Source organism: Tetrao urogallus (genome assembly GCF_951394365.1).
Source record: "Tetrao urogallus genome assembly, chromosome: 3".
Classification (NCBI taxonomy): Eukaryota; Metazoa; Chordata; class Aves; order Galliformes; family Phasianidae; genus Tetrao; species Tetrao urogallus.
This window is the reverse complement of record NC_136815.1, coordinates 56,034,660-56,057,490: the sequence shown is the minus strand read 5'-3', so window position 1 is coordinate 56,057,490 and position 22,831 is coordinate 56,034,660. Positions and strand designations below refer to the sequence as shown.

The 22,831-nt window shown below is 42.8% G+C and overlaps 1 protein-coding gene across 1 annotated transcript; it reads left to right on the top strand.

The window, feature by feature from the left end:
- Positions 1-1,306: 1,306 nt before the first annotated feature.
- On the top strand, positions 1,307-11,038 carry DIPK1C (divergent protein kinase domain 1C; the record flags this gene model as incomplete). The annotated part of the gene is made up of 4 exons (XM_079533017.1): positions 1,307-1,489; positions 6,011-6,688; positions 9,959-10,123; positions 10,823-11,038. The coding sequence occupies 4 exons, from the start codon at positions 1,307-1,309 to the stop codon at positions 11,036-11,038; spliced, it is 1,242 nt and encodes a 413-aa protein (XP_079389143.1).
- Positions 11,039-22,831: the final 11,793 nt, after the last annotated feature.

Below are 22,831 nucleotides of genomic sequence, written 5' to 3'. Positions count from 1 at the left end.
TAAAACGTTGTTTTTCCTCTAATTTATCATCTCCCTTTAAGTACAAGAAGTCTGCCATGAGGTGTCCCCACAGCCTTCTGTTCCCCAGGCTGAACAAGCCCAGCTCTCTCAGCCGGTCTTCTCAGGAGAGGAGCTCCAGCCTTCACCTTACCACCTTAAATTAACAGACTAATAAAACATGTCCCAGGGCAACTTACACAAGGCACACATTAAAATTCGTCTACTGCATTATTTTCTAGTTTTCAATCCATGAGGCAGATTGCTATTCTTATTCACTTGGGGAAATAATTTACTCTCCAAGTGTAACTACAATTCATCTTCCTGCTATGGGGTTGCAAGTAGCCTGACATAACTGTCCATACAAAGGAAAGAAAATGAATCTGGTCATTTCTTCACTATATCTGACAGCAAACCTGACTCAGACACCCTTATTTCTTTGCTTAGAGGGCGGTGAGACGCTGGCACAGCTGCCCAGAGAAGCTGTGGTGCCCCATCCCTGGAGGCGCTTAAGGCCAGGTTGGATGGGGCCCTGGGCAGCTGAGCTGGTTGGGGACAGCCCTGGTCGTGGCAGGGGGTGGAGCTGGATGGGCTTTGGGGTCCCTTCCAGCCGAAGCCATGCTGTGATTATATGACTGCACCGATCTGCCTCCTACTTCCTCCGGCTGCCATGGAGCCGTGAGGCAGCAGCAGTGCAGAGCTCCTCGGCGGCACGGGATGGGGCAGCAGAGCAGCAGGAGCTGCTGTGAGCAGCCCAAGGGGCAGCCCATCATAGGGGTAGCGTTAGTAAACGGGCAACCATCGCTGGCAGAATAAAACTGGACGAAGTTATTGCAGAATAAACAACTTTTTTTCTTTTTTCCCATTCTTTTCTTTTTTTCCCCTCCTATTTAACGGGAGAACTCTCCAAGAGCCGTCCATCTCCGGACTGCCCTTTTCAGAGCGTCAGGCAGCCGCCGGGATGAGAAGTTCCCACAGCAGCCCCCGCCCGCTTTCAAAACCCCTTTTATTCCCGGGTGCGAAACTTGGAGGGAAGGGGGAGGCGGAGGGGGGGGGAAGCCGCCGAGCAGCTCCATCCGCGGTGGCAGGGGCCGCTTGGCACAGGGAGAGCAGACAAAAGAAGGCGGAACTACGTGGCTTCAATTCAAAAGGAGAGCTCCGGGCTCCGCGGGGACGGCACCGGCCCGGGGCGGGGGCGGCGGCCGCGGGGAGGCGGCGGGGTGGGGCGGGGGGCTCCGGGTGATGGACGCCGGCACGGAACGGGGAGAGGGCGCGCTCGGGGTTGGAGCGGCCCGGCCCGGTGGCGGAGATGAGGGGCATCCCGGGCTGGAGGAGGCTGCGGCTCGCGGGCTGGCGCCGGTGCACCCTCGCGTTCCTCCTCGCCTGGGCCGCCGGCTGGGTGGTGCTGAGCGCCCTGCTCTTTCTCCTCCACGGGAGCGTCTTCTCCGAGCGCTGCACGGATGAGGACGGCCACCGCATCCTGGCCAGGCTGGTACGTGCGCCCCGACGGGGGCTGCGCCGTCGGCTTCTGCGGACGGGAGGCTCCCGCAGCACCGAGAGTGGGTGCGCTGCCGGAGCCGCTCGGGAGCGGGCAGCCCGACCCGGAGTGCTTCGGTCGGGAAGGTGCTCGTAGAGAAAGCGGCTATTAGGGAGCGGTGCGCAGCACGAGCTGTCTGCCTCACGTCTGGCACATCTCAGACGCGGTGCCTCGGGATTCACGGAAGGATTTGTGAACATTCGTTAGCATCGAGAGACCTGAAAAAGAAAGAAATTAGAGCAGATTTTACGTCTGTGTAGGAAGCACTTGGAAAAGAGGAGCAGCATGGGTTAAGGCTTTGAGGCTGTTTCTTAACGTATTTGTGGTGTCGTTGGTTAAAGGGAAGCAGGAAGGGAAAGGGAAGAAAAAGGGAAGGAGAAAGGGAAGAGAAAGGAAAGAGAAGGAGGAAGGGAAGGAGGATGGAAAGGGAAGGGAAAGAGAAGGAGAAGGGAAGGGGAAAGGAAAGGGAAAGGAGGAATGCAGATGGAAATGAAATAGTCTGCAGCAAGCAAGCAAGTATTGCTCATAAAATGCCCTGACGTCTGTGCAATAGAGGAGGAACAGTGGCTGACAATGCTGTATTCATCTGTGATCTCAAGGTGTGCAACCCAGTCTTCCCAAATAGCATTAGAAAGGGATTATCCTTCTAGTGGAATAGTTAGAAAATGAGCTCAGCATCACCATCAGCTCAGAGATGGGTCTTTATACACCTCCCAATCACTGTGAGTCCCACAATTGTTGGATGTGCAGTTGGTTGGCAAAACAATCTGGTAGCTGTGGTATCACACCTCTTAAAACTGACTTCCAAGGGAAACTACATTGCCTGTCATCTGTACCATTTTCAGTAGGAGATCAGAATATGAGCTATTTTAAACAAGTGGGTGAAAAATTGCATCAGCATTTGCCCTTGTAAGTGGTATTTCTAAGGACTGATGTCCATCTTCTGAGTACAGTGTACCATCATGTGGATGTGTGTTGTTCTGGGATGGCCCAGGAAGACCTGTGCGTTTTGTGGAGGTGAACTTAAGCTCTTCATAAGACTGCTTCCTCTTTCCTAGAACCAGTCCCAGATTTGCTTATACTGAACAAACACAATTGTACAGTGATCAATTTTCTTTTTCTCCGGAGGAGTTTGATGCCTCCCAAACCTTGATGAGTATTGCATTTATATAGAAGTACATGATAAGAAGACAGAACTCAAGCCTCATATATATACACGAAGTGATGGTGGTACAGTAAATTATATAAATTAATGTAAACTCTAGGTAAGATTTACATTAATTTAAACTTTTACCTGAAATTAAACCCAGCTTTCTTAGCTTATCTTGATGTACTGAGGTTATGAAAAATTATGCAGCCAAATTAAATAGAAACAGATGACAGAGTCCAAGCCCCGCTTCTATTTGCATTCTTGTGTTGTAAAGCTGCTTTTCTATATGGCTTTTTGCTTAGTATCACTTCCATATTTGGGGTTTAAAAGTCTGATACTTAGTGGCGTTCAAAGGGCGCCCATTAGGAAGATTTAAACTATCTCAACAGATCTCTGAGTTCAGCCATTAAGACAGAGATGTCAGTGTGGAGGACCAAGGACCATTCCTAGATTTCTTTGGATTCTAGTTCTCCTTTTTGTCAGCAGTCATTGTAAAGTAAATTCTTGTATGGTGAAAGTTGCAGTTAGGGAAAAGGTTCCTGAGCTGGTAAATAACAGAGGCCATCTTTAATCTGAATTACCTGTCTAAAAGTTTTCAGTCCACAAAAATGACTTTAATACATGCTAATACGCCGGGAAGCAATGCCACCAGGATAGAAGATTGCCCTGTGTAACTGCATAACTTTGGAAAAGGATGTGAGGATCAATTAATTGCTTCAATATGAGCTATCAGTGCAGAATATGCCAAAAAGGGTGATAGGAGCTCTGTATATGTCCTAAAGTGAGAAACAGGGAAGGGCAGTTACCTTTGCAATGCTAAACCATAGCATTCAGTTTTGATGTTGGTGCTGCTAAGATGGATGGGGGAAGATTGGAAAGAAAAAATGGAGTGGGAGTTAAAACACAAAAATGATCCAAGGGCTGAAAACACAGTGATTATAATGAGGCGGTTGAAGAACTAATCTTAAAGCATTATGCATATGGCAAAGCATAAAACACTGAGCTGGAATAACTGGGCTGAAGTACTGAGAACGTGAAGTTGAGGGCAGTCTTTGCTGACCTTTGAGGTTATAATGTCCAGAAAATGGGGACATTTTTAAAGTCACTGCATGACTTTAAACTCAACTACTTGCTACATTCTGTGAGTAGACACTCTTGAAAATTGTTCAGAATGCTCAGTTGCTTTTCATTATTTGAGGAAGCCTTTTTGAAGTTCTTGCTTGTATTGGTTATCAATAGAGGATGATGCTTGAAGGCTAATCTGTGCTTAATCATTATAAGAGTAGGAACTCCTTGGCTAATTTCTCTTTGCAAACATTGCACAGTTTCAGTATAAGAAGACTCAGACTGTTTGTCAGATACTGGTTCAAATGGAACAGCAGACAAGTCCTGAACTGCAGCCGTGTTTAAAAATGACTCAGCTCCTATGTCTGGGAAATGTGAGACTATTTTTCCAAACTGCTTTTTCTTATTATTGCTGTTACATATGATATGATGGCAATACAAGGAAACAAGCTGCATGTTCACATTTGACTGCAGGTCTCCTGCGCTTGTGATCTACTGGACATGAGATGTATGTGCATTTGGCCCCCTAAGAGTTAACGTGGCACAATAAAAATGTCCACAAGGTCAGGGGTTCACTCATGTGGACCCAATTACAGGATTGAGTCCTCCATTCTCAATTCTGGCAAAACAAGAATTAGGTTATAGTTTTCTCAACAGTACAGCAATGATTTTAAATGTAATTATGTTTAAGCTCCAAAACAAAACATATTTCCTACTTAAAAAGGGAAAATAAACTTGTATTGCATTCATAGAAACACGTTTTCACAAACATCATTGATCTGTGTGCTCTGACAGCCCAGGGAGTCTGCCAGGGAGACCATCCTATGGATGCCAATGTGTGAGTTTCTCAGAGGTACCTCACCCTGGACTGAAGGAGTTCACTTACATGGCTGCCCTTGCTGGCACTGGATGTTCTCTTTTGGGCTGCGAGAACATTGCAGTGTATACTCTGCCTGTCTGAGCTGTACCCAGTGAGCTGTGTTAGCCAATTTAGCACCATTTCCTGCATCATTCCTGGATTTCAGACATAATCCTGCACCCACTCTCCAGTGTGATTTTTAACATAGGCTGTTGCCTGGCATCAGAATGCATTCCCTTGGTGTAACACCTCAGAGGCTACTCTGAGAAAATACATTGCTTAAATTTTATGCTCATGTTTCCTGTTTATGTAACGGCAAGTTACAAATGAGGCAGGGGGTCAGGCAGACTTCTTGCGAGCATTCTTACGTGCAGCAGGAGCTGCCAGCTTGTTTCAATGGAAGTTTAAATGCCAGAAAGCAATGAAGAAGGCTGACACTGTCAAGCCGCCTCCCAGCTGTTTGGCTTTCTTCGCCACCACAGTCCATTCCCCATCCACCAGAGACTGCTGATCATTCCCTCCACTGCTTTGCCCAAAGCAGTCCCTGCAGCTGCGTTTCTGAATGCCCACAGGAATATAGGAACGGCCTACACTTTGGGAAGTGACAGCATGGAAACAATTATGAGTTTAGGGAAGGATTGGTGAGGGAAACCTTGCAATTCTTGTACAGATTTGCAGTGACCACTTTAATATCAAACAGCAGTTCCCAGGTTACAGTGGACTGCTTTCCTCTAATTTTTAAGAAAGTAGCTATGCAGTTCATATAAAAATATCACAGGGACAGTGATAAGTACATATGAGAACTGGGCAAGTCATTTTGTTCAACAACATGTACATTTTTAAAAAGAGGTTTGGAGTGCAACCTCTTTGTTTTGAAGCAGTGCGGGAGGAGGTTCTTACCGCTTCATTCAGGGCACATTGAATGCAGAGGTGAAACTGCTGAGGGCCCCAGCAACCCAGCCAACCCCCCGTATGGCTTAAGTGGAGATGTCTACATTACACTGTGCTGAGCCTTCCAGAGGAGTCCTGAGTTACACTGGAAGTCATCTATTATATCTTAAATTGTTACGGCCCAGAATCTCATGTAACACACCTAAATATGTTGAAATTTTGTCCCACTGAACTCCCATGTGGTGAAAAGTTAAGAAGTAACCTGAAAAAAAAGCCTGCCCTTTTGCCACTCCCCAAGTCTCTGTTTTGATGTAAGACTCCCCACAGTAAAAGAAGTCTCTAGAGCCTTCTGAAAAGCCAATGAATCACCCAACAAATGTAGAAGGATTGTGCTTCACAACTACTATGGTCCGCTCGAGCTTAGAACCTTAGAACCTTCACTGATTTTCTGATGTTATCCTAAGTGGTCCATAGTATTATGAATATGAATATTCCTTCTTTTTCAATCCAGTGCCTTGACTACAGCAGTGGAGCCCTGACTGGCGACCTCTGCGAAGACCTGTGTGTGGCGCAGAAGCTGGTGTACAAACACTGCCTTTACTATGACAGAGGTAAGAAGGTCATCCAGGCTGACTGGAGAGGCCAGCCCATCATCCTGAAATCCAAAAAGGAAATCTTCTCCAGCTACCAGCATCTCAGCATGCTGGATGAGGTGGAAACACAGGATATTCCTGAAACAGAGATTCTGCTGATGGTAGCCTTGGAGGTAAAAAATGTTCTGGGGCTAGAACTGTCTAACAATAGCACAGGGCCCCTGTGGACAAGGAGGAAGGGACCACATTGGAAAGCGCAGGTGGCCAGCATGTGGTCCTTGATCCAGCAGGAAGAATATATTTTCTTCAGTTTGCTGCAGGACTTCAGCAAACATGTGCTACGAATTATTGGCTCTTGTGGACATTTCTATGCCGTGGAGTATCTTACAGCTGGACATGCCTGGCACAAAACTCTTTTTCCCTTGGAAAACATAGTAGGTCCCTCCCTTGCTGGCCGCAAGAGCAGAGTGAGAGCCATCATTGACATTGCACTCAGCTTTCTGGATATGGTGCAACATTTTGATAATGATTTCTCTCATCGCCTACACCTGTGTGACATCAAGCCAGAAAACTTTGCTATCAGGCATGATCTTACGGTAAGCTGGGGCTTTGGGGCTGAGTTGTGGATATTTGAGGTTAAATTTTAATCTGAAAGTGGCAGCGTAAAAAATGACAGTTCCCTTCTCATGCATTTTCCCGCCAAGTTTTTGCAAAACAAACATTTAAAAGTGACATGGGAACTTCTTCACTGCTTTTCCTCTTTGTAATTCATGCAGCTACTTCAGAGCACTAGATCCTGCTGATTGTTTTCAGGACTATTCATTCTGTTATGATTTGTTTCACCTGCTCAAACGTATTGACACTGACAGGGTCGTATCCTTTGGATGTGATGATGGATGCCTCCTGAAGGCGAGGAGATCTGGGAAGCTTTTAATGAAGCTGTAACTTGAGTCATGGTAATTATCTCTGGTAGCGATGCTGAAAGGAACACTAAGGCTGAATCTTCTGGTCTGACACAAGGGAACTCCCTGCATACAAACATATGCATCTTTCTGCTTTAGTCTTCAGCCTATCCCATATGGAAATGATTCCAGGATGGTGACATGAAAACCCTTGGTACTGTTACTGTTTGATTTTTCATTATACGACTATAACTCAAAGGTGAATAGCTGTACATTTTTCTAAGTGGTGATATAGCACACCATCATGTTGTTGAAAATATCTTGCATTCATTCTGCAGATGGGAATTCTGCCGATTTCAGTGGGAACTGCATGTATGGATTGGAGCCCCCGTGTAGTGTTTGAACCAGACTTGCAATTTGTGGTGACATTGATGGAGTTTCTGCACTTTGAGTGAATATAAAGGGTTCTCAGGAACTTGTAGGCTGTTATCAGAACTCACAAACACTCAAGTCTTCAGAGCACTTGAGAAACATAACCTAAACTTATAGTCATTAAGAGCAATTAGAGTGATTCCCCTTCACTTACATTGTTTATTCAGGTGCAGTACAGCAGCTGAACAGGGAATGGGTGGGTAACTATGGCAAGAAACTGAGAAAAGCATGCCAATGCTTAAGCAGAATGGGATAGGACAGAAGTTCTTCAAAGCAGGCTTTACCTATCTTTTTCAGTTTTGCCAGGATGTAGCTGCATGTGAACACACGCTAGAGCATCTGTTTTACTACCTGTTAAGAGAAAACGAGATTTCAATTAGAAGAAGGCAGAGAATATTTGATGTGATTTCCATTACAAGTCCTTCTGGTGAGGCTCGGTTCTCCAGGATTCTACCATGAGTTCTAGGGTCAGAAGAGACAGCAATCACCTTCTGATACAGTAAAGCGTTCTCAGGTAGCATTTTCTAGGAGGATTAATTACAACAGCAACAGAAACAACAAAGTAAGCTGTTGCTCACACACGGTTCTCCCCGTTGCACATTACTTACACCCCACTTGGCTGAGGCAAGAGATACATACAGCCAGGAAGTTGAGAAGGAAAACAGAGATAGCTTCTGCTGAGTGACTGTGAGAGGAGAGTGAGAAGTAGAAATTCTGGGCTGTGTTGTCAATTGCCAGAATTGGGACACAAAAAAGGCAGCTTCTCTTTAGTCCTTCCTGTCTGTTTGAAGCAATTTTTTACTTGCTTGCTTCTGTACTCTGTATAGGATAATAATAAAATTCCATAATAGTACTATTATTACTTATCTCAGTAATGAGACTGCTAATGCTCAAAGAAATGCCTGGCATGCAATAGTTTTGAGAATTATTTTCAAATGTTGGGGATAGCTCTCCAGTCCTCATTCCAGCCTTTGTGTGCTGTTCCTGCGGTACAGGAGGGTAGAGATCACTGCCTTGGTAAGTCATCCTGATGGCTCTTTTTCCTAGCAGAAATGACAAATGACAAGATTGTCAAAGATGCACAGTTGGCAGAGAGCCACAAGGAAGTTCGTACAGTGACCAAAAGACTGGGGAAATTCTGCACAACTTTTGGTGCCTCTTTGCCCTGTTCTTGCACCAAATGCATCTTGGCCAGATACAAGACACTCCGAAGAAGTGAACATCAGAAGTGCAAAAAGCTTAGGAAGATAAAAAACAACCAGCCTGTTGAAACATGTGAATCTCCCTAGGCTACATCATGACTATCAAGCTCTCCAAAAAGCTTAAAAATACTCGAGTTTTTAAGCTATGCCTCATCACATTAAGATTTTCCCTGGGGAAAGAAAAAGGGAAATAAATAAATAAATAAATAAAAGCATAACATGAAGATTAGACCTTGCTCTTTTGCCTGTGCAAGGTTTGCTTGGCCCTCTACCAGGCCAGATATCTTTAGTTCCTGGAGATGATCCAGCTGGTGCTCCAGCAATCACATGTTACTTAGGGGGATGAATCTTAAAAATGAGATTATCCTTTGTGCCCATGTAATTCTGCTTTGCCCAAGTCCCAGATGTTTCCCTACCTGCAAAATTATTTCAACCTCTACAACCCTCTCTGAGTGAAGGTTCCAAGTGCTAAGTGCTAAGCATGGCTTTGAAGTTATGCTGATGGCTGCGTAAGTAAGGGAGACTGCTTTCACTGTGTTCACCCACAGTCAGTCTACAGTCAGGCAGCTGCCATCACCTAATTGTCTTCCCTCCTTCCCTTGCTGATTTCTGTTTTTTTGAAGTGAAGTATCCATGTGTGGAGTGATACTGACAGAAATTGAGACTCCAGCCACTCAGTCCCAGAATGGTTTCAAATCTATCCCAGCAGCAGCACAATAAATGACTAAATTTGTAACTAACAGTCCCAATTTCCCCAGCTTTAAGCAACTGCAGGTATCTGTTTCTACAGCTGAACAGGTACAAAGCGGTACAAACCCACCAAATGCAATGGGAGGTCTGGAGAAGCCATGCCACTTGTGGGTACTTCTGTGCATCATAGTGCTCCTCTGTGCAATGGTAAAGTCACAGGCTTAGTCTGGAAAGGCAAATTGCAAAATGATACCATCTGGCCTGTGGGTAGACTTGTGACATCATATAATTAAAAGGTTGAGCTGCCATCTGCATAAATTGCAAAAACAAGTAAATCAGTCTTCAAGTTGGATAGTTCTGGTTTAAGGCAAATCAATCCAGCTGACCCCAGGGACGCATACTGTCCACAGATAATTTTCTCTTTCCTGCTGTCTTGAGTATTGGCTGTTTTTGTTTAAAATGTGGTATTCATAAGACTACTGCTGCTCAGTTAAGCGAAAGAAAGCTCTTTCATTGAGAACCCACTTCTCTGCCGTGCTCTCTGCACAGCATTTCCCAGAGAAAGCAGCAAAAGAATGCTTGCTCAGTCCTACCCACAGCCTGTGTTCTGCCTGTTTTAATGGCTTGTTTTGATCCACAGGTGGTGGCCATCGATGTGGATATGGCTTTTTTTGAACCCAAAATGAGGGACATCCTTGAGCAGAACTGCACAGGAGATGAAGATTGTAATTTTTTTGATTGCTTTTCAAAATGCAATCTGAAAATCAGAAGATGTGGAGCACAGAGAGCCAATAACAACTTGCAAGTGAGTAGAGACAGCTGCTTTATGCTTGCCTTTCTTTTAAAATCACATTGATTATAAAATGTATGGTATATGTACTAGAATGCTGTGCAGTGCATGTAGACACATTTTTAAACAGACATTAGGTGCCAATCCCATTCAGAAATCATATCCTGGGGCATGCAAGCAGACCATTTATTTGTTGTCTTTCCACATAGCTGCTGCTTGCCCAGTTCCTCAGATAGGAAGTAGGAAGAGTGGGGAATTCGTCATTACTGTTTCCACTAATAGTGAAGTCCACTGTAAGCAGTGGAAGGTTATGGCTGTGATTCTCTGCTCTACAAAATGGAGTATGCAGATGAAGTGGAGAGAGGGGGGTCCATAGGGCAAGTGGCCCTGGTATGAGCTGTCTTGTAATTCACTCAACTTGTACTGCTGCAACATACTAATTCAAGCACAGAGGCTGGGGGAGTACAGCTTGGCTGTGCTTTGCCTGTTTCTCCCTTTCCTACCCTCACCATTTCTTATGCACAAGGGGATGCCTCAGCTAGAGGATAGCCTCTATACAAGTTCCTTTTCTTTATCTTCCCCTTTGAATGGCTAGACACATTATGGGTTCAGCTGATACAAGAATAGAGACATTTGGCTACAGTCCCAGGGAAGCAACAGGGCATTAGTTACAGCTCCTGCAAGACAGCAATCTGCTCTTCTTTCTTTCCTCAGGTCATTTGTGACAAAATATTCCGTCGCTGGTTTTCTCCAACTCTCAGAGGACCATTGGTTTCCTTCCCACTGCAGCCACAGTTGCAGAAGGCTGTGCAGGAGTGTGCAGAGCTGGGACATGTGGATGCTACTGTGCACCAGAGAACTCCGAAATCTCTCATTGAATTATACCATCTGCTTCGGGTCAGCCAACAAGAACTGCAAAGGGTGGAGTAGATACAGAAGGCAGAACTGCAAAGGCCACATCACAACCACTGCTAACAGATACTGTATGTGAGGCAGCCTGTGTTTTCTGTCTCTCCTCCATCCTTCCTACCCACTGTATTACATTCATAGCACATAGTTTTCCAGCTATGCAAATGAAATTCATGACTGCAGGTGCAGCATGTCCTGTTAATATCTCTTGAAATATGAAATTGTTTTACATTACCTGATTTCCTTCTTCTTTATTTTCCTGTATTCTCCATCGATGTTCAGCGCATCATTTGCATTCCTGCTCAGATAGCATCTGAGTGCACACTCCAAGTTATTAGGCATTTCTGTAGGGATGAGATGGTGCTTTGAAGTCAAAAACTGGAAGTGCAGAACAACTAATATCAATCTAATATCAATCATTAACAAGGTGGTGGGATGGATGTGGATAAATACATGCAAGATGTTTGTTTTTCTCTCATTGTAGAATAAGGGTTTTAAAAGTAAAGACTGAGTCTTCAGTATAAAAAACCAAGATCAAACAGGGAAACATTGTCACATGGAGAGCTGCTTTTGTACAAAGCACTCCATTCTGATGTTTCCAAATGGTGTATTATATTACTTGTGCCATAGCTAACTTTCTGTGGAAAAATTATGTGAAGTTACTTAGGGTTTTACTAGAGCAAAATAACTGTACCCAATCTGGACACTTATATTCTGCAGTGAAGAAAGTGACACTGACTCTTCCTTTGTGAGCAAGCCCTCAGGCACTTGAACATCAGAGCACTTGGTAAGAAGCACTACTTTGCCAGATAGCAGAACTGCCCAGGAATGCCAACAATCTGTCCTTTGCACTGAACAATATCAAGACATTGAGATTTCTTACTAAATATTAATTTTATAAACAAAAGGAAATTTTCAGAAGAATTCCTGATATTGCAAACAGTTACAGAAATGAAGGCTCCTAGATTTCTTTAAAATCATTAACCATCCCTTTCCAACTTTGTAGCAGGGACTGGAGAATCTGACAAACAGGTTCTGAAAAAAAATTGTATGTATTTAGTATCAGAACTAGGTAATAGATCTGTGAGTTGCTTGTGGCATGAAGACCTCACAAACCCCACAAACAAAAATAAACCAACAGCCTGTGATGGCCCTCAGCTCACAGCAGTCCCTCAGTCTTAAGACTGACAGTAACTGCTTTGTGGATGTGAGACACATAACACTTAATCTTTTTTATCTCTATATCCCTCAGCCTAATCACATTCCTGAAGTGTGAGAGCACTAATTTTACACAAACCTCTCTATTTCTGGTCAGCAGTGGTCCCTTGCACTTATGTTTCCAAAGTGATGGCCCATGACCAGAACAACGAGACCTGCTTAGTAGACCTTGACACCTATCCAAAAGTAGCTCAAATTTTCAAACTGGTATTAGTTAAAAACTAACAAACACCACTATTTCTTCTGATAAACTGTAATTTTAAAAATCATTCAAGTACTGAAAAGCCTATAGAGAGGACAAGGTCAGCTGTCTTGCCTGGGGCTGTTCTGAAGGCAGTGTGCTACTCATCCAGAACTAGGACTCCAGAGATCCTATTTTAATGAGCTGTGTTCAGTCTGTGCTTCTCCTCTAGCCTGGGAGACAGTATCATAAGGTCATCCTTTACAAAAGCAGGAAAGCAGAACAAAACAAGGCACACAAATTCCAGAGCAAGGCCCAGCACAAAACAATGAAGATGATAGAGGAGAAAATACTGAAGGAAAGAATGTTATGAAAGGGTTGGGAACACATGATGCATCTAATGTAGAGAAAAGATGAATAGGAGACCGGAAAAAAGTACATTTCACTTTGTGAAGACTTGGAGTATGAGGTAAGTTTGAGTAAATTGGGGGAAGTCTGTGGAAGAAGGGACTGAAGAGGGGCACGGTAACTCTTCAGAAAAAGAAAGAGGATGATAAGAAGAGTAGGAGTGAATTGTTCTGCCCAAATTTTCTTGGTGGATATGCCAAGAAATGAGCTTAAGCTAATAAATAAGATGTTAGAGACTCTCTAAAAGTAAGAAACAATGGACCTGTAGAACAGATCATTTGGGAAAATTTTGATCTTCATAACTAGCAATTTCTAATTGCAGGCCAGAGTGAGTGTTAGTCAGGAATGATGCGAGTGTGGTTTTATCAATGATCATGCCTTAACACGGATCTGGTGCCTGTATCCCTAGGTACAGTGATTCTGTTATTGCTAGATTACCTTTGTGCTCTTGCAACTCCTTCACAAGAGAGCAGACACTTCTTAGTCACAAGGGTAAGTGAAACAAAAAACTAAAACTCATAGTAAAATGTAATGTAGCAGCAAAATGCTGGTGGAATGTCACTTTTTCAGAGGATCCTTCTCCTTAGCTGAATTTAGGAAGGGAAACTGCCTTTGACAGCTTTCTCCAAACTCTTTGGGACTTAGTTTCAGGCACTATTACCTGACAGGGACCTCCTTCCCCCACACCATGCACTTTCCCAGGTCATTAAGTTTCATTCCTTCCTTTCATGATACTGAGAACAGTCCTCACAAACAGTGCCTCAGAAACCCCTCAATAGAACACAGTAGGATTATGTGTACGTGGCTGGGTTGTGAGAGTGAGATTCACTTACACAGCCCCTCTGGCTGGCTTTGGTACAACTTCAGCAATGAATGCAGACAGGGATAATCTAAGAGTCTGATTCTCCAGTGCCTTGTGCACCTTGCAAAGTTAATCGAACTCAGTAAACCATTGGTCAGAAGGTGCTCCTTTCTGACAAAGCTGCTTTCCTTTTGCCTTACCACCGATGTGAAAACATAACCAGCTGGCTCAAGGGTTTGGCCGGGTCAGGTGGGTGCTGCTGAATGTCCTGCCTGCTGTTGGGCCCTGGCTGTTTTCCCTTTCCATCTCTGCATCCTGGTTATGATGTTAACACGGGCTGTGGTGGTTTCTGCTTGGTTTCTCAGTTTCAGGTATCTCCAGAGCTGCTACTCCTCCAGATAAAAAAATGACTCCTTTTATATAGGTTCACTAATAGCATTTGACTGTACTGGAAACGGATACTTAATCCAACAATTCTGTTCCCTTTAAGTTGATCTCAGCCCCATCTCTTTGCCTGGTCAGTCTGTTCCTGAATCCTTTTCTCCCTATAAAAGTGGCACTACCTCTTGATTTATTTCTACCTCTCGCTGTACTCATGCCTTACTCAGCAACTTTCTACCAATATTTATGGCTCTCTGTGAAAGAGGAATGATGTTAAGTCATTGTTTATTCCTTCTTTGCATCCTGGTTAACAGCAGGTGTTTCAACTCTGCAATAATTTAAATACACTTATCTGTTCTCACAGTTTACAAGAGCTAATTCAGTTGAAGCTTATTTCATAATCTTTAGGAAAAATAATTTTGGCCCTTTTCCTCAACATTTTCATGCAAAACTTCTTCCTCAATGCAGATTTTTGTCCTTCTGGTATAGCATCCTTTTCAAAAAGATCTGCAAGCCACAGTCATGCACTACAGTGATATGAAACAAAGCAAAACATGCCCCAAAGGATTTTCCTGTTCTCCTCTGCGCTTCTGGGGTTGACATAATGGTGACTAACCCAGAACAGCAGGTCATTACTGTAGCCACAGTTTTTCCTACACAGACCCTATCTAAACCCTAGTGGGAGTCTGCTGGACCCCTTTCACTACAAGCATTCAGATGTATTGCTTAAGGCAGCAGTAGGTGCTAAACCACTTGTTCGGGACAGGGGAAGAAGGAGAGAAGGCTTTATTTCCTTTCAACTAGAAACATGAACTGAACAAAATGCTTCCAAGTGGTAAAAAATGGGATCAGGATGTAGAAGTAGTTAGGGACTCTGCACTGATACGTATTTTTTCTGTGGTGAAAAAGTGTGGACACAAAATGCTCTTTTACTTTCTTTTGTAATTTTAAGAAAAAGAATTGAAGCCACAGACCATGCTACCTACCTTTTGGCAGATCACACTGTGGTATGCAGTTGGGTTGGAAGGTGATGAATTTCAGCTTGTAATGAGTACAAGACCATGACATCAAAATCTGATGCTTCTAGTATCAGTTTCCGTATCTGGACAAGCAACTGTAAGAAAAGCCATAATCACTATCAGTGGAGTTGTGCAATCATCTCAGCAATCCTGGCAAATGCTCTCAGAAGCCCAGAACAGATGAAAGATGAAATCTACCTGTAGGAGTGCTTTTCTCAATAAAAGTGTTACATGTTTATAAGTGACAAAATGGTTACAATCCATAATCTTATGGGGCTCTTTCAAATTTGATAAACAAATAGCCTGCCAGCCAGGCCCCCTAAGCAGCAGTAATTGCTGAGCTCCTTGAAAACTCTGGGATTACATTTTTTTTTTTTTTTTTCCCCACCCTCCCTCTGTAAACTGCCAGGGTTTTCTTCCTATACTAGAAACACACATAAGTGGTGATGACAGCCAGGAGGACATACATATGACTGAGTACAAAGACACTTCCACAAGCATCTGCTGCTAGTGCTTTCAAGATACATGTAATCCAAGCTGGAAGCTACCGTGAATAGCACTTATTTTTCCCTTGCTGATTCCTTAGCAGTTTGCAGGTAGGTAGAAAAAAAAAACACCATGAGATTCTGCTTAAATTAGTCATAATCTCTCCAGGATTTATACTACAGAAGGAAGAGACCAGACTCTATTGAGTTCAGAATGGATTCACTCTCTTAGAAGTATGACATGAGAAGTTATAGGAAAGAACAAGATCACTTTTTTTTTTTCTTTCAAATAAGAGGTTAAGTGTTAGTACCTAAAGAAAGTAGATGCTTCAACCAGTATCCCAAATTAATATTTGCATTTGTGGAATTCAAAGTGCTCTTCTTCTTTTCCGTTGAAAAGAATAAAGCGGAACATATTTCCTACTCCAAATTTTAAATACATTCAAATTACTTTTTCTCCAATTCTCTGTGAGACGTTTCAGGCCTTATCACTATTCTGAGGAAATAGATTTTGTCCTGTATACCAAGAAAGTTTATAACTGTAAACACAGTTTGCAAGAGTTAAAGTTTCCTCCAGTACAAGGATTATTAAGCACCATTCTAATCTTACAGACGATAGTTGTCAGTGGCTAAATATTTATTACATGAAATAAAGGCCTGATTGATAGACTGATATATAGTCAATGAATATACAGATGTCATAATCATGAAATAAACGAGAGTTTGGCTAAGCAGGTTATTATACCAAAAATAGAGTAGATAGAGTGCTTACCCTTATGCTTGGCTTGCTGTAAAACTCCAAAGGAGGGATCTCCAGAAGAATTGCCTTCACCTGTGCTCCCATAGCTGACTCATTGCTCACCTCAGGTGATCAATCAGAGGTTCAGGCCATGATTCAGCAGTTCCCATACAACCGAATATATAGCAGGTGAGTAAATATCCGTGTTGTTACTCCAGTATTCAAAATCTAGCTTTTATCATAGAATCATAGTTTCATTTGAGCTGGAAGGTACACTTAAAGATCACCCAGTCTGACTCCAACTGCAGTGAACAGGGACACCTACAGCTACATCAGGTTGCTCAGAGCCCTGTCCAGTCTGACTTCTAGTGTCTCCAGAGATGGGGCACCCACCACCTCTCTGGGCAACCTGTACCAGTGCTTCACTACCCTTATTGTAAAGTTTCTTCCTTGTATTCAGTCTAAATTCTCCCCTCTTTCAGTTTGAAACCATTTCCCCTTGTCCTATCACCACAGACCCTGCCAAAGAGTCTGTTCCCTTCTATCTTACAGCCCCTTCTTTAGATACTGAAAGGCCCCTATCAGGTCTCCCCTGGAGCTTTCTTTTCAGACTGAGCAAATGTACTTATACAAATAGTATCTGATTCTAGATTACAAATAAATGCCAAACTCAGGTTCAGATATGCTTTCACATGGATTAAGACTATAGCTCCAGTCTGGAGCATGGAAGAAGAAAAAATAACCCTTACAAACATACATCCAGAGGCTTTCCTTTAGTCATCCTATTAAACTGTTTGTGGAATAAACACAGCAGGTGTGCACATGAATGTTCATGCATCTGCTTGATGAACTGTAACTTTATGTAAATGTTCACTGAATAATGGAATCGTAGGATATCCTACGTTGGAAAAGACCCATGAGGATCAAGTCCAAGTACACAGCATTTTTATTTTTCCCACTATATTCTGTACAAATTGGGCAAATGCAAGATGAATTAGTAATATGAATGAACATCACACACTGCGCAGGAATAATGAAGACTTAATGAAATGCTTAATCAAATTCCACATCTTTACCCATTGATTTCACTAAGATTTCTTATGTGATTGAAGAGTTAAATTTGGTGGATCAAACTCACATCTCCAGCTCTTAGAAAATGTCAGATGAACAGTAATGTATCAGCCAAAGCAATATTGCTGAAGAAGCATTAGTTAATGCAAGTATACTGCATAACTGCCATTTCAGTAGACATCTCTCTAAACCAAAGAAGTGAAGCCAAGACTCAGCCAACAAAGTGATGAGTACCACTGAAATGTCTGCAGTAGGAATCTGCTAAGTAGCAGGGATCTGCCTCATTCTTTTTGTGTTTGTTTTCCCTTGTATATGTACTTAGATTAATTCACATATGATATTAGGCATACTTTAGGGCTCCAGCTGGATCACAATTTACAACAGCGTGACTCATTGACATTTTGGTGTTCACTCTTGATTCATGTCAGCGAGACAGCAGAAGCTCCTGGCATTTTAAGTAGGCAGAGGGGGGAGTAATGTGAGCTATATATTCATTTAATGTATGTGAGAACACAGACATTTCACTGTAGCCCAAGCTCAGCTGCACTGACTCAGAATCAGTCCAAAGGTGCTCTCTGAGTACATCAGCAACATCCATCACAGTCACTGTCATGCACACTGGCTCAGCACTGGCAGCTGGTATGTTGGCAACAGGGCTGCAGATCCACCCACACTGCAGCTGCTTCCTCCCAGCTTTAGGAAGAGGCAGGGAACAACAGGACATAGCTCCTGCTTCTTCTCTTCTCTACCTGGAGAGATGAGCAGGTAGATGAGGCACTCCTGATAGTTCAGGACAGCAGATCGCCCATCTCCTCCTCTTATGACACTCACTGACAGGTAGAGCTATTGAAGTTGAGTGCCCTGTCATTTTGTCACCCACTTGGTAAGAGGGTGGTCCTTGGCTTGGTGATCTATAAAGTTAGAGGAAAGCTGTGCGCTGGTGTTTGGGATGTGCAGTACAGCTCCTTCTGTCAGGCTGGCTCCCCTCAAGGCTTTCTTGGTATCATTGCCCAGAGTCACCCCAAGGCACTAATAAATCTTAAAAAAAGTTTGAATGTAGAAGAGGTAAAATGAAGAACACAAAGTATTTGAGTCTTTGACTCAAAGTGAAAAGAAGGTCTAGATAGTGCTGACAGGCAAGAAATTATGAGTACTAACTCTCCCCGTTCTTAAGAGCAAGTTCACTAGGAAATATGAGCACCTTTGGGGTCTTAGTAGGCTGCTAATGCATGAGTATTTAACCAGTTCTCAGTCCTGAGGTGTATCCACTGGGAATTGGAGTGGACGATCCTTGTCAGTCCCTTCCAACTCAGGATACTCCATGATTCTATGATTCTATGATGATAGTTTCTTTCATAACTTTCACCAACTGGCATTCTTGTATGTCCATGAAAGAAGGCAGAGCAGAGGCTGAAAGGACCCCTCCTGGCTGCAGGCCCTATCCAAGCCCTGGCACTATGGTGGGGCACTTGGCTCATGCTATTGCCATCATTCACTGATGCTCCTCCGATGCAGATTGCCTGGCTGAAGCTGACGTCTCAGGGCAACACCATATAAATGTCCAGAAGGGCAGTGAAATAAAACAAATATTAATTCCAAATATAGGTTGATTTCACCCTGTTCCCATAGCTCTGAGATTTTGGAAGTCTGATATAGACGTTGTTGAAAAAGGCCTGCTGTCCCAGTATAGCCTACTGCAGGAAGTTTGTAAAAGTAAATTTAATACCATCTGCTTTTCAATGTAGGAAACAGATAAGAGTTGTCTGAATACTCTCTATGAAATAGGACGTTTTTTTCTCTGGAAAGTGTGAAGGAAGTGAAAGGATTTATTGGGCTCCCTCCTTTCATATTTCAGGCAGCAAAGCACCATAGCACTGTCTCATTTGAAGTCCAGGACCTTGCAAAGCCAGATAAGATGCTGACTCTGGATGGAAGAAGGATTTCATCCCAGGCACACACACAGAATCACAGAATCACAGAATTGTAGGGGTTGGAAGGGACCTCCAGAGATCACTGAGTCCAGCCCCCCTGCCAAAAAAGGTTCCCTACACTTGCCTGGGCATCTGGTAGCTGGACTGTGCAGTTCCACAGCACTAAATACTTAAGCTGGCTTCCCTGAGGACGTGTTCTCAAGCAGCACTTATGCTGGAGTGCAGAGCAGAGTTGGAGCAATGCTGAATCCATAGGCATAGGTTTTTAATTGGTATTTGTATGCATCTGTGGACATTTCTGGAACTATGAAGGGCTATTAAAAGAAGATAACAACATCTTTTCATCAGAAGAAAGTTGTACAAAACAAATCCAGCTTTGCTCTTGCTTAAGAATGGAGAATATTTTTATGAGAGAATTAGGCTTCTTTAGCCTTCAGAGGCGACTTCAGTCTGCAGTTAAATGGAACATGCAGGAAATGGAGCCAGACTCTTCTCAGAAGCATGTGGTGAGCGAAAAAAGGCAACAACACAATGCAGAACATGGGAAATTCCAGCCTAACATGAAGAAAAATATTTTGAAGAAGTTCAAGTACTGGAACAGGGTCCCAAAGAAGTCATGGGTTCTCTGTCTTTGGAGATACTCAAATGCAAAAGGACAAGACCCCAGGAATTCTGCTCTAAATGGGCCTATTTGAGTGAGAGATTGGATTGGGTCATCTCCACGCCCCAGTGCCTGCATACACCCTTTTCTACAATGTTGATCATACAGTTTAAAATCAGAAAAAACACAATGGCCTTTCTTAACTACTATTACTCAAAAAAACTAAATGTTTCTTTCATCTGTGGATGTGGTTTACATGGGGGGAGCCAAAAGCACATATTTGGTCTCTATGTAATAAGTTCTCCATCTGAACTTCCAAGACAATAAACACTTTTTAAAATATTTTCTTGTTTCTTTTGAGCTAAGTGGATAAAGGCTTTGTTGTGATAGGTGCTATGCAAGACAGGAGTAAAATGCAATGCTTGAATTTGTTCTCACATTTAGACCCCTTTTCACTCCTCTATAAAAGACCTACAGGATCAGAAGTGGGTGTCAATATAATCTACTTTCACTGCAAGACCTCAGCATACCAAAAAATAAAAAAAAATAAATCAGAATCAAGCCCAGGAGTTTGGTGCCCTTTGGTGTCACTTAAATACATCCTCCCAAAGAGAACCTCACCACTGAGAGAGTCCCACCACTCCTTGTCTATTCTAGATTGATCTGGAAGATAAAGGGGAAAAAAAGGGACCACACAAACAAAGGAGGTGCAAAGATTTTAAAAGATAGTTGCCTTTTAAAAGATGTAGCTAGCAGCGAATTATGAAAGAAACTCTGGATATTATAAAATAAATGTCATATAGCTGTTGAGATGAATAAGACAAAGGAGGATTCTAAATAATGTATCACTACTGTTAAAAGTTTGAATGTTATAACTTTATCTCCCAAATAATTATTTTTAAAGGCAGATATATATATATATTTAAGCATTATACCAAGTTTCAATCTCAGATCAGGGGTGGGAAGAAATGGGCACATATCCATCTTGCCTTCAGGCCAAGCTATTTAATCAGAACTGGGAATACAGACAAACTTTCTCAGCCTCCCTCTCTACAGTGTCACTGTATAAAGCCACACTTTGCAGCTCACTCCATGAAAATGACCAGTAAAAATATCATGCTGTATGACTCCGTTTATCAAGTGGAAAATTATTTCTAATGTGCTCCAGAAGAAAGGTAGCAGGTACGTACCAAGCGTACTTGCAGTCATTATACAGGGGTATATGTCAGTCCATAAATCAATAGTTGGCCCAATGCCATTCACTTCTGAATGGAAAGCTGCTATTTTTGCAGAGTTCTGCTCATAGCAGCTGAGCAACAACGCTAAGTAGTGTGTAGCTATCAGGAAAAAAAACAGGCATGACAACACAAATCATGGAGCACCTGATGAACATCTCTGCACATGGCTGCTTCTTCTAATCACCAGCAGAATTTAATGAGACACCTGCAGTTTATAGACGCTCCTGTTCTAACATAAATTACCCTGAGAGCACAAAGTCTTCTTTTCAAAGTACTCATCATTAAACCATAAGCCACAAAGAGTCCATTGTCACTAGTAACATACTCCTCATTAATTTATAATTGCATGAAACAATATTCTTCCATACATGACCTACCACAGATCTGAAGAATAAGGCAAAGCCTGTTAAGATTTCCTAATTGGCACAGTTTTGAACTTTTTGGTTTTCATTAATAAAACAATGTTGGAGACCTAGAAACTGATTCCTTGCAATGCTGCAAATAGAGTGGTTCTTCGTAGCCTGATCCACAGAAGGTGAGATAGAGTGCGGTGCACAGCTGTGAGTCTGCTAGCTGCAGCATGCCATAAATGCTCCCAACTTCCCTTCCACTCCCACATCACTCAGGACAGTCTCACAGAATCACAGAATCACAGAATCACAGAATTGTAGGGGTTGGAAGGGACCTCCAGAGCCTTCTCAGCCTTCAGAAAACTAAAAGGTAGCCAGAAATTACGAAGGTAACAGTTACAAAGGTCTGGAGGGTTTGTTTTTCAATCAATGGTATGACATTTGCTATGTGGCAGAAGACATAGAGAATGGCATCCCCCTAAAAAGAAAAAAGCTGCAAAAATGAGCTCATCTGAGTCAGAGAGTTCAGAGAGAAAGAAAAGGTTTGTTGCCAAGATGACACTGTCATCTACCAGGCAAGCAGCTGGCAGTCACTGGCATGGATTGCTGCCCCTATGACATGCCCTCAGCTTTATCACCTCAGACCAGAGCATGGTACAGTCATGACCAAAATCCCATCAGACCTCTCTGATGCTCTGTTCAGTAGGTGTCTCAGGCTTCCCAGGAAATAGGCCATGAGCTCTTTTTGTTCCCAATGTCAGAGGCACTTTGACTTTTTAACATCTGGGAGGAATATTTCAGGATCCTTGCCCTAATTTTGTTGTAACCTGTGAATGCATGGAATACTGTAAGACTTTCCTGAGAAGAGCCCTCAGAAATTATTAGCACACTGTAAATTGTGATCTGTGTGAGCACATATCTACTGCTTGTAGGAGGACACAGAACAACAGATTTGTGGTATTAGTAGAAGAGCAGTTAATTGCATTGAAAAAGTAATGGAGACTTTGTTCCATTTCTCTTTTGCTGTTAAATATAAGTTGTTTGTCAGCACCTGCCTCTTTGACATTTCACACCTCCTTCCCTAGACAGACAACTGCATTTCACACTGTGCCACCTGCTGTAAGCAGACCCATCTCCAGTGAAGTTAATGGGGCTGCAATTTTTTACTGTGTCTGAGAATCTGCCATAGGCCAGATAAGCTGGCCTTAAAATGCTGTGCCTCCTCTTGGTTTGTCAAATTGGATGTGTTGGATGTGCTGCTGCATGTCAGACCACTTGGTTCCTTATGAGTCCTGGCCATCAGCACTCTATAGAGAAAAAAAGAAAAAGAAAAAGAAAAAGAAAAAGAAAAAGAAAAAGAAAAAGAAAAAGAAAAAGAAAAAGAAAAAGA